The sequence below is a fragment of the Gymnoscopelus braueri genome (assembly GCF_963280865.1).
Source record: "Gymnoscopelus braueri genome assembly, chromosome: 14".
In the NCBI taxonomy this organism is placed as follows: domain Eukaryota; kingdom Metazoa; phylum Chordata; class Actinopteri; order Myctophiformes; family Myctophidae; genus Gymnoscopelus; species Gymnoscopelus braueri.
This window is the reverse complement of record NC_137619.1, coordinates 48,331,088-48,343,391: the sequence shown is the minus strand read 5'-3', so window position 1 is coordinate 48,343,391 and position 12,304 is coordinate 48,331,088. Positions and strand designations below refer to the sequence as shown.

The following is a 12,304-nucleotide window of genomic DNA, read 5'->3' as shown; positions in this document are numbered from 1 at the left end:
CTGTTTACCCCACAAAGGCTCTTTTAAGAGCCACCCACAACTTCATTAAAGGAAAGTTCCTTAGTGTATCTGCAGTGAGAACTATGTCAATGAATGGTTTGAGTCCCTTAATGTATAGATTATCAGGTGAGAAACCTGACAATAGTTATAATCGGAAACTGAGCCATGTGAATCTGCACACCACAATCCCCATGTATGAAGTGCATATAAATGACCATTAGTGGCGTTGTCCTAACAACGACAGAAGGCAGTAATGCTCCTCGTGCAAATCCCATCAGCAATGTATATAAAAACACTTTCAAGCCCATGGATACACTTTTAAAGTACACAGTGCAAAAAATCACCCAAAATGGATATAATCTAATGTGTAAACATTCAACACCTAAAAGAGACTAGACAAACACGTTAAAACATTTCAAAGTATTGGGTATGATCTGATGTTTAGATCTGTCCATGCAATGGGTGATTGTGGGCAAATTAACTATTTACCAATGAGTAGGCCTATATATTATAATACATACATGTACCTATATGTATTACTTTCAAATATACATGTAGTTACACAGGCATATAGCTGACCTCATAAGCATATGATGCATGAGTGCATGACTCAGTACACTATAGCCTATTGTGTTAATGCAATTACATTATTGACTAATGTTGCAGAAAATAAGTCTAAGCTAAAGGCACCTATATGTACATTATGTAGTTATTATACACACGCATATAGCGAGTGATCTAGCCTCGATCTCCGGGCCTTTATTGTTTAGTTTTGCTAAATACGAGTGATCAGACCTCATAAGCGCATTATGCATGATCTACAAGCTCACAACGCGTCAGACTCGACACTTTGTGAGCTTGTAGGTCTGCTATTTGCGGCTTGCATGCAATATTAGTATAGATTAGGCTTCACGTGGGATGATATCTATTTAATCTACAAGTGTAATCTAATGTGTTCTTTTCAACAGGACAGAATGTTGTTTCGCCTGCCTGCGGAAATGGAGTAACGTTCGGCTGATGAAGACCCCTGGGACTCGCCTTTTGAGATACAACCATATTCTTTTTCTAAATAAAACGATTACATTTACACCCTGCTTGCTCTACTCATTGATCACGGTACATTCTACATTGTATAAGCATTCATAATGACAAAATGTGAACCCCAATTCTATAAGGGTTCTTTTGAACTGTTTCATGATAGGAGATGGTCTTTCATTTGGCAGAATGGTACATAATTGCATTACAGATATAATAGTGAAAAACTCTTGTACATTCTGTTAGTATTTACTTCTACATGTAATCATAATTTTTCTGGGGACCGGCACATTGGATTCAACTTTACTGGTCTTAGATACAATAGGCTATAGTAAAACCTAATATTATCCATATACACCAATTGAAAGCATGAAACGGTCTCATTTGAAAAAAGAGAAAAAAAACGATTAGGCTGTGTGTATGACAAGAGTATTTGAACATTAGCATGTCATTCTAAAGTAATGCCCATGTTTTCTATAAGTTTAGTCCAAACAATATAACTGGAAATGACAGTGAAACATTATGCTCTCAGAAATAAGGAGTCACACATGACATGAGTATGAAACGTTTTGTTTTATTATTATATCGTTGACTATGCTGCATGTCCATGGATGTCCCGACTCCCAAGTAGAAGATGGACGTCATGTCACCAGCACCGGACTGTCTACATGGTGGGATGGAATGTAGAAAAAAAATTGATGCACTTGCGCGCGCACACACAGACACACACGTTTAGTGTTACTATGCTAATTTATACATGATATATTTAGTTTACTATAAGATACAATCAAATCAATACAGAACACAATACAACAGCAGCCAAGACTAATAGTTTCACCTTGGCTTGCTGGCGCAACAAAGACACGGTGATGATGGGACTGACATCCTGGTATAGATATAGCAAACTTGCAATGGGTATTTCACGTGATCCAAGAAAGAACATGGCTTCGATGTCGTGTTTTGTGATCCAAAGGTAGACAAAAAAGTCGGAAAAGTTGGAACGTAACATTCAGTGTTGCCAGATCTTGTGAGAGAAATAAGCAACCAGGTATATGAAAACAAGCCCAAAAGAAAATACCTGTGCCAAGAGCACTTGAAACCTAGACATGGGTTATTTGAAAATTGCCGATCTACAAGCTCACAACGCGTAACGATGTGACGCAGTGTGAGCTTGTAGATCTGCTATTTTCCAAAAAATCTTGAGGGGAAAAAAGTGCAAAATGTGGAATATTTTTTAGACATTTTAACAACACATTTTTGGTAGGGTCTCCCTGGCAAATATGTTGGCGCGCAGTGCACAGATGAGGGTCCGTGGAAAAGTACATGAACATGTTTGAGAACCACTGGTTTAAACAACAACCAAAACATTTGGAAACGAGCCCAAATATCAACTACATTTTAGAAACCAGCCACTTATAATAAGCAGACATGGCAACACTGGCCAATGCAATGTGCTGTATGTGTTTGTTGATGTTGTTGTAGTGAGAACTGGGAGGGGAAAGTTACAACGTAGACCACGCCCCCACGCAGCCTCCTCCCCACAAGGAAGTGCAGTGCCCCAAAGCATTGTGGTCATTGTAGTAATGCAGCCAAACCCCAGTCATCCAGTCAAAGTCAAGACTTCTATATTTTTCTGGCCATAGGGTGCAAATTTGAAATTTTGCTACTGTTATCTACTATATTATAATAGATCATTAATATATATATGATTAACATTGAGTGACTGCAAGTTCTTCCAGGGGTGTAATGCTCCTTTAATATAGAAACAGGAATGTGGGAATGTAGAGAGTTTCACGATCAAAGTGGGTGATGATGTCATCAAAAGAAAGGATGAAATTACCTACCTGGGCTCTATCTTGGAGGCAAACCTCTCTGGTAACAAAAACGCCGAAAAAGTGATCAAAAATGTCAACCAAACAACACGCTATTTGTCGAGGATTGATCGTCTAGTCAGTAAGAATACTCTGAAGATTCTTGCAGGGGCCCTCATTCAAGGTCATTATGATTATGCATGCACTTCATGGTATCACAACACCTCCAAGGCCTTAAAAACAAGGCTCCAAACATCCCAAAACAAACTTGTAAGGCTACTTCTTGGCCTCAATCACAAAACCCATCTAACCCCTGCTCATTTTGCTAGGATTGGATGGCTTAGGGTTGAGGACAGAGTACAGCAACTTGCTATGGGCCTGGCCTTCAAGATACACCACAACATTGGGATCCCCCTGTATTTGTCAAAATACTTCCAAAATGTTAATGAAGTCCATGATCATAACACCAGAGGCAGCTCCACAAATCATGTTCAACCCAGATTTGGCTCAACTAGGGGAATGAACTCGTTCTCATGCTATTCAGCAAAAATGTGGAATGCCCTACCAAAAGGAGTAAAGGAGTGTAAAACCCTACTCACTTTCAAAACTGCCCTAAAGATACACCTTCAGGAGGCTGCAATTTGAAAATGGCCCCTGTCTAAGTCTTACCCTACCCCCCCCCCCCCCCCCCTCTTTCATTTTCCTCTTTTGTATATATATTTTTTCTCTCTTCATACCAGTATTGGTGATTGTATGACATTCTGTATAGTAGTGTGTATATCTGTCTGTCTCATATATGTCATCATGATTTGTGTGCATGGGGTTCTCATCTTAAACAAGCTGCGTGCTTAACTGAGTCTTCCAGTTTAGTAGACCTTGTATTGTGAATTTTGTACTTCCATGTACTGTGATTCTCATGTCTTACTAAATAAAAGTACATCAATCAATCAATCAATCAGAGCCCTCTTATTACCATTATTTCCCCTGGTTCTGGTGACTGCTATATAAAAAAAATTTCTCTCCCCAATTCAAACATATATTTTATGAAAAAATAAGATCAGTCACCAGGACCATGGATGTGTGTTTTCAATGAGTATAGCATTCTCAATTGAGTTATAATGGGTTACGACATCTGCATAGGCATTATAGGACCCGGACACAGACAGGCGGGTATTCGGGTATTATGCCAACGGTCATTGCAGGTGGGGGCATGATGCAATCCCAACTGGCATTGTTCCCGAGTAGGCCTGAGGCCGGTCACCGGTCTAATTAACAGGCATATTACAATGACCAGAGATGGACATTTTGTCTGCAACAGTAGAAAACACTGCATTCACACAATTATTTCTTAATTAAAAATGAAAATAAAACAATCGATTTGTATCCCCGTCACACATGCATTATCCTGTTACATTTATATGATGCAAAGGGAATATAGTTGTCTGTAGAACCATTGTTCATGTATTTTGTAGACTACAGAATGATCTAGTTGCTCATCTGGGTCGCTCTTCCTCAGTAAGGGTGTTGATGCAACAAAATGCAACAGAATGGAGAGAACACCCGAATGTAATGAAGCATTAACATTATTGGATATGGAATTGCAAAAGTACAAATATTAAGACACCTACAGATAACCATGTATCCATGGAATTCTATCTCTCTCTCTCTCTCTCTCTCTCTCTTGTATCATAAAACAAGGCCCTATAGGGCTTTTTGTGTTATCATTTTAGCATCATTGTAAAATTGTACCACTGTGCTATTTGCAAACTGTTAATAAAGTATTCAATCAAAATCAGACGATGTGTCAATTCAAATATATGAGTAATACATATTTGCTCCCAGGTAGCTTTATACCAAAGAAAATAACTTACAGCAACAGTTAACTTGTGATATATTTGCTGTACAGTTCTGTCCCATGCTTCTATAAAGGTATAGGCCTAATTGATATGGGGATGGACATATTTGTTGTTTCTATGGCAGTCCCACTGTTTTCATACAGAACGCAATGAGTTAATCATAAAGCAGGATAAATTGCATCATGATGTTTTAAAGGGTGCGTTCGGAAATTGCGCACCGGAGCGCACTCGCCTATTAGTTTGTATTGGCCAGTGTGCTCAGTGCTGTATTTCCGAACGCACCCAATATGTGAAGGGTATATGCTGGCTTGTGTACCTGCATGTCCGTCTCCTTAAGCAAGGTACAGACAGTCAGTGGTGGAAAAAGTACTCACATGTTTTATCTAAGTACAAGTTTTAATACTGCAATGTAGAAATACTCTGTTAAAAAGTCCGGAATTCTAAATTTGCTTGAGTAAAAGTACAAAAGGATGTAAGTACTCTTTATGTAGAATGTCCCCATTTCAGTAGTTTTAAAATGTATGAAAATCTTTTGAAAATAGCAGGTCTACAAGCTCACAATGTTGCATGGTGAAGCATCGAGCTTGTAGATCGGCTATTTTCAAATGGCCGAAATGTATAGGGCAAGTGGTTTTGTAATAATAATCAAAATGTACAAAGTAACTAGTTACTAAAGTTTTCAAATAATTGTAGTGGAGTAAAAGTAGGCTACAATATTTGCCTCTGAGATGTAGTGGAGTAGACGTAAAAGTACAGAAAATTGCAAATACCAGTAAAGTAAAAAATACCTTATTAATAATAAGCTTTATTTTTCTTACTTTAGTTTGATCAGATTTTTATATTAGAATTATTCGTCCACAAATGGAAGATTTCCACCATTCAATAGCTGTCAATGGGAGTCGCTGCCATCAACTGGAGTGTGTTTACTAAGGTCAGAAAACCTTCTATTTATAATTAAACGGATAATAAAACAAGAGTAAAGTTTATGTTATCCTGTCGTCGGGTATGTCTGCTAAGAGGATTAAGAGGGTTGGTGTTAATGTAACATAGTTTAACATCGTTTTAGAAGAAAAATTATGGAGGAATTGTGTTTCGCCCATTGAAGGGTCAGATGTTGAGCCTATCAATACAAAACGAGAGCGTTCTTCGCGTCTCAGATAATGTTCATGACAAAAAGGCACAAGTGTGCTAACAGGTCTGCCTTTTGTTATATTTTATAATATACACAGTCGTTTATAATATCTTGTTTTTGTCTAGGAGAAAACACAAGTGGCACATTAAGCCTCCTAGAGAAGAGGGGCTCCGTGTGCGATGACTCTACATGGTTCTCATGTTGTGTTTAAGTCCAGCCCCTTCAGCGTGTTCTTCACCAGTCTAGTCTACCATACCAAGCTGCTACCTGTATCTGATAGAATCATGGCAGAAGTTGCACCAGCTCCAGCTCCGGCTCCGGCCAAGGCCGCCAAGAAGAAGGCAGCTCCCCGACCCAAGAAGACCGGCCCCAGCGTCGCTGAGCTTGTCATCAAGGCCGTGTCCGCCTCCAAGGAACGGAGCGGTGTGTCCCTGGCTGCGGTCAAGAAAGCTCTGGTTGCCGGCGGCTACGATGTGGAGAAGAACAAGGCCCGCGTTAAGATCGCCGTCAAGAGCCTGGTAGCAAAAGGTACTCTGGTTCAGACCAAAGGTACCGGCGCATCTGGATCTTTCAAGATTAACAAGAAATCAGAAGCAGTGAAGGCGAAGCCTGCTGTTAAGAAAGCTGTCAAAGCAAAGAAGCCCGCTGTTGCCAAGAAACCCGCCGCGGCTAAAAAGCCAAAGAAGAAGGTGGCAGCAAAGAAGCCTGTAGCCGCTAAGAAATCGCCGAAGAAAGCCAAGAAGCCTGCCGCCAAGAAGGTAGCAGCTAAAAGCCCGAAGAAGGCCACCAAGAGCCCCAAGAAAGTAGCCAAGAAGCCTGCAGCATCCAAGAAAGCCCCAGCCAAGAAGGTTGCCAAACCCAAGGCAGCAAAGAAGGCAGCTCCCAAAAAGAAGTAAACTATTATAAACCTGTCCCAGCTTTATCCACAAAAGGCTCTTTTAAGAGCCACCCACAACTTTTTATAAGAGTTTTCATTTCCTCATTTTCACTTGTTTAATGACCATAAACCATTCGCAACATGTTTTGTTGTTAGCTGCGTCTAAGATCCTGTCTCCACCGTCAGCACTCTGTAGAGTAAAGGCTTGCGGCTTGAAAATGTCCCCCCCCCCCCAACAATAACCTTGAGCTAACTATTGATTATAAGTATTATTAATTATATGAAAATGGTTGATGTGGCCCTTTAAATAAAAGCAGCAATAACGCAATGTAGAAGTACAACAAAGTAATGCATACACAGCAATGCATAGAATATATCCACATTTATTCACATACATAATCCCCTAAATAAATTATTTAAAATATATATATATATATATATAAATATATATATATATATATATATATATATATATATATATATATATATATATATATATATATTTAAAAACACAAGATGGACATGTTTTACAAAAAGCACGCACACTTGTGCTTGTGCTTACTTGCAAGTGTGAACTCTGTGAAGGGTAAGGACAAACTCAGAAAGGGATGCTGTTATAACCGAAATAGTATAACCAGATGGTTATAACCCTTACCTAGAAGCCATTACAAAAGACAAGGGAGACGAGACAGATGAAAGCCCAAAAAATGAACGCTAATTAGTTAAACAAACCAACTAAAATAGAGCCAGGTCTCCAAATGAAAACAAAAACTAGAGTGACTGGTTGATTTTTTATAATATAATATTTTTTTAAATAATAATTGTATTATCCAGTCCACTGTTTTAAGTTGGTCTTTCTAAATGTCTTATTGATTTAAGGTCTAATTAGGTAGCCTATTTTAGTCACTTCATCCCCAGGTGATGCATTTGAAATATTCTAGAGCTCCGTGAAAATGAATATCTAGAATAGATTATCCATGTTTGTCCCATTTAAAGAAATGTTCTATTTTATAAGGGAGACAAGAATAGCAGCACCACAAAGTTTAAACAGTAACATATATTGTTATAAAAACATGATCAGATATAACTTTTGCACACAGTCAACGTGGATTCCATTTTCACCAATGTTTTAAAATAGCAGTGTAAATAGATAGATAGTAGCTTTTTTAATAGTCAATTACTACCACCAAGTCTCTGATTTATAACCATGCCCAATATAACCGTTGGAGTTGGAGATGTTATTGTCACGCAGCATAAAGGGGGTGGGCTGCAGCTTTTTAGGCAACGCCCAGTGCAGAGCAGGCTGTCTGTCTTCCTATACGTCCTCAGAACACAGATAAATAAGCATGGCTTCGACTGTTGGAATTACTTCTGTTCTTAATCAACAGCGATAACAAAATGTCCGGCCGAGGGAAGGGAGGCAAAGGTCTTGGAAAAGGAGGCGCTAAGCGTCATCGCAAAGTGCTTCGTGATAACATCCAGGGTATCACTAAGCCCGCTATCCGCCGTCTGGCTCGCCGTGGCGGTGTGAAGCGTATCTCCGGTTTGATCTATGAGGAGACCCGTGGTGTCCTCAAGGTTTTCCTGGAGAACGTGATCCGTGACGCCGTCACCTACACCGAGCACGCCAAAAGAAAGACTGTGACCGCCATGGATGTTGTCTATGCTCTGAAAAGACAGGGGCGCACTCTGTACGGTTTTGGAGGTTAAAATAACTGACTCCTACCAACAACCCAAAGGCTCTTTTTAGAGCCACCCACATTATATTTAAAGAGTCTATTTCGCAAATTGTACACGTTCAATGGGTTCATAAGTAATCATTTTAGCCCATACATAAAGCAGTTAAACATTTATACAATGATATCTATGAAAGTCGTGAATGTATTGTCATATCAGCAGTATGGCTACTATGTTAAAATGCCTAATTTTTGTACTCTTAATAAAACAGCAATTAGTACACTATACATAGTAACAATATGAAAAATATATGTAAGAACATTACAAAAACAACAAAACAATATAAAAAGAAAACGGGGCCTGCTTTCTGTGGTTCAGTAAGCCCCCATCCCATGATCCCAGTCATTAATGCATCAACTGAACTTAACTTATATCTAGCCATCAATGATTGCCTGTATTCAACCCTCATTGAATATGTGCAACGTTAAATATAGATGTGAAATTACGAATAAGGTTCCTTATAGAGTATGTAATATATTTCATATTTATCCCTTTTCAATCACAACACAAGAACTACAGTGTGCTGTAATGCCACAGGCCAACAGCAGAAGATTGTGTTTGCAGACACAGAAAACCTTTTGATTTTAAAACAAACGCTTTGCCACAGGTGACTCGTTTTACTTTTATTACATAGCCAGACATCTCGGTTTGATATGCAGTAAATATTGCACGGCATTGTGTATGTTAAAACACTTTTAAAAGACAGATGACAGGGGAAAGTTGTCAAACAACTCTCAGTATAACGGTGTATAGGTGATGTTTTAAACGTCTCCAAAGAATCCTCAGTGCTCTACATGATTTTATTATGAAGTGAAACAAGTCTACTATGTGCTCCATTTGTTGTTTGACTTTAATCCATTTCCCTGTCTGTCTTCTAGTCGGTTTTAGTTGTGGAGAAAACACAAGTGTCCCAGTATTCTGCAGCACATAGTACTGAGTTGGTAGGTTGAGTCTACATGGTTCTCACACATCCTTTAAGTTCCACCCCCTGCTCAGCTCTCACTACCAGTCTCTACTCACAGGCAGAGAGAATGGCAGATGACGCCTCCGCCGCCATTCCACCCATTGAAGATGAAGACGAGGTCGCCCCTGCCGCCTTAAAACTCAATGAAGACGATGTCGCTTCGGCTCCAGCTGCCTCGGATGCCGCCTCGGCTCCAGATCCCTCGGATGTCGCCCCAGCTCCAACCGCCCCCCCGGCTAAACTAACCAAGAAGGCCGCTGCCGCCGCGGCTAAAGCAGCCAAAAAGCCCCCCGACAGACCTTTTCGGCTGAACCGGCTCATTCTTAAGGCAGTGGCCGCTTCCGAAGACAGACGCGGCGTGTCGCTGGTCGTTCTCAAGAAGGCTCTGGTCGCCGGCGGATACGACATGGAGAAGAACGAGCGACACGTCAAGATCGGTTTGATGAGCTTGGTAAAAAAGGGCACCCTGCTCCAGACTAAGGGAAGCAGTGCTACCGGAACCTTCAAGCTCAACAAGAAGGCCATTCAGAAAGAGAAGACAGCAGCCATTAGGCTCGCAATCGCTAAGAAATCTCCCAAGAAGGAGGTGGTTAAGAAGCCCGCAACCGTAAAGAAAACGCCCGTAAAGAAAGTAGCACCCGTGAAGAAATCCCCCAAGAAGGTACCAGCCAAAAAGCCAGCTGCCATCAAGAAATCCCCCAAGAAGGCAAAGAAACCTGCAGCTGCAAAGGAACCAGCCAAAAGCCCCAAGAAGGTAAAGAAGCCCGCTGCCTCTAAGAAAGTACCAGCAAAGAAGGCAGCCAAGTCTAAGGCGGCGAAACCCAAGAAGGCAGCCACTAAGAAGAAGTAAACACCCCACACAGTAGCCTGTTTACTCTAAAAAGGCTCTTTTAAGAGCCACCCACAACTTCATTTAAAGAAATCCTTTATATTATATATGTATGTGTGTGTGTGTGTGTGTGTGTATGTATATATATATATATATATAGAGAGAGTTGTGTTATTATGCAGCTTTTCAAGTAAGGGGGCTGTGGTGTAATGTTATTACCTGGCATTGAACAGATTAGTGTTTATGGCATGTAATAGGCATAGTGAGGGGAAATGACGAAATGGTTGGCAGCAGTAAGAACTGTTTCAAGATTAGCTTCAGTATAATACATAAGAAACTTCACTGGTTCTGGTTATAATCATAAATTGAGACCCATGGTTGTAACTGAGCCAAATCCATGTGATTATTACTTTCGGGGAAACAAAATCCTTCAGCATCACGGAAACAAATGTGATTATTATATTACCATCCCCATAAGATGTATGAAGCGCACAGCACGTTACGCGTTCGGAAATTACGCACCGGAGCACACTCGCCTATTAGTTTGTATTGGCCAGTGCGCTCAGTGCTGTATTTTCGAACGCGCCCTATAAGGGGAAATCAAATCATCAGAACAGCATAACATTAAACGAGCCATTCGTTGCATTGTCCAGACAGAACGACGGAAGGCAGAAATGCTCAAATCACATTCAGCATGATATCTAAAAACAGTTTCAAGTGCATGGTTGTCACTGACATGCAGTGACATGGATACGTATATGAAACAATCTTGAATGTATCCTATCTTTCAAGTACACAGTGCATCAATAAGCACCAAATGGATGAAATCCATTGTGGTCCATTTAAAACATTCAACTCCTAAAGACTAGACAAACAACAGTGCAACAAACAACAACACAATATTAAAAAAATAAACAGCCAAAAGCATTGGGTGTGACGTGAGTTTTAAATACAGATAAGACTGCCCAGGGTGATAAATAAATATGGTATTTATAGGTAGCCTATGTATTTTATATGCGAATATATTTATCAATATATAAATATATAGCGAGCATATGAGCGTATAACCATAATGATAGAATATAGATGTGCATGGTGTGCAAGGGAGCTTTATGTGATACTAATTCTCTGGTTGGTCAGTGGTCAGGAACCTCCTTTTTTGGGGAGGAACCGTACGTCATCGGCACCGATTGGAGCAGAGCATTTACAAACGTAACCCCGCCTACATGAATAGTCCTGTGTTCCTCACCTCCAGCGCATTTCTTTCTTGATTTTCTTCGAGCTGCATTATCTCTAATATTATAATACAACCATGTCTGGAAGAGGCAAAACCGGCGGAAAGGCCAGGGCAAAAGCCAAGACCCGCTCATCCCGTGCCGGGCTCCAGTTCCCCGTGGGTCGTGTCCACAGGCTGCTGCGTAAAGGCAACTATGCCCAGCGTGTCGGTGCCGGCGCCCCGGTCTATCTGGCGGCTGTTCTCGAGTATCTGACCGCTGAGATCCTGGAGCTGGCTGGAAACGCTGCTCGTGACAACAAGAAGTCTCGTATCATTCCCCGTCATCTCCAGCTGGCCGTCCGCAACGACGAGGAGCTCAACAAACTGCTGGGTGGAGTGACCATCGCTCAGGGCGGTGTGCTGCCCAACATCCAGGCTGTTCTACTCCCCAAGAAGACTGAGAAAGCCGCCAAGAAATAAATCTCCTTAATTCGACTGAATAAATCCCACAAAGGCTCTTTTAAGAGCCACACACTATGTCATCTAAAGAGTCACTTCTCTTTCCTTTGGTTGAAGACATGTATGCGCACTTTGTGACACTGGTTGTAATCTTTTTTCGTCATAGATATGTCCAATCGAAGTATCAAATACCAAAGCAGCAGTCCTGTATTAAAAATGTGCATGATTTAAAGTACAAAAGTATTGGTATAAAAATGTACTTCAAGTACCAAAACTAAAAACATCCTTATGCAGAACGCCTCTTTACACAAGTTTTCAAATGTATAAAATCATTTGAAAATGGCAGATCTACAAGCTTGCAATGCATGGCATTGTGAGCTTGTAGATG

At 40.5% G+C, this 12,304-nt stretch overlaps 3 protein-coding genes across 3 annotated transcripts; all 3 read left to right on the top strand.

The window, feature by feature from the left end:
* Positions 1–6,118: 6,118 nt before the first annotated feature.
* Positions 6,119–6,730, top strand: LOC308100934 (histone H1-like; the record flags this gene model as incomplete). Its single annotated transcript, XM_080450138.1, has 1 exon — positions 6,119–6,730. One exon carries the CDS (start codon positions 6,119–6,121, stop codon positions 6,728–6,730), a length of 612 nt encoding a protein of 203 aa, XP_080306264.1.
* A 1,379-nt stretch (positions 6,731–8,109) lies between these two features.
* On the top strand, positions 8,110–8,421 carry LOC308100958 (histone H4; the record flags this gene model as incomplete). Its single annotated transcript, XM_080450163.1, has 1 exon — positions 8,110–8,421. The coding sequence occupies one exon, from the start codon at positions 8,110–8,112 to the stop codon at positions 8,419–8,421; it is 312 nt and encodes a 103-aa protein (XP_080306289.1).
* A 3,132-nt stretch (positions 8,422–11,553) lies between these two features.
* LOC308100431 (histone H2A-like) lies at positions 11,554–11,937 on the top strand (the record flags this gene model as incomplete). The annotated part of the gene is made up of 1 exon (XM_080449479.1): positions 11,554–11,937. The coding sequence occupies one exon, from the start codon at positions 11,554–11,556 to the stop codon at positions 11,935–11,937; it is 384 nt and encodes a 127-aa protein (XP_080305605.1).
* Positions 11,938–12,304: the final 367 nt, after the last annotated feature.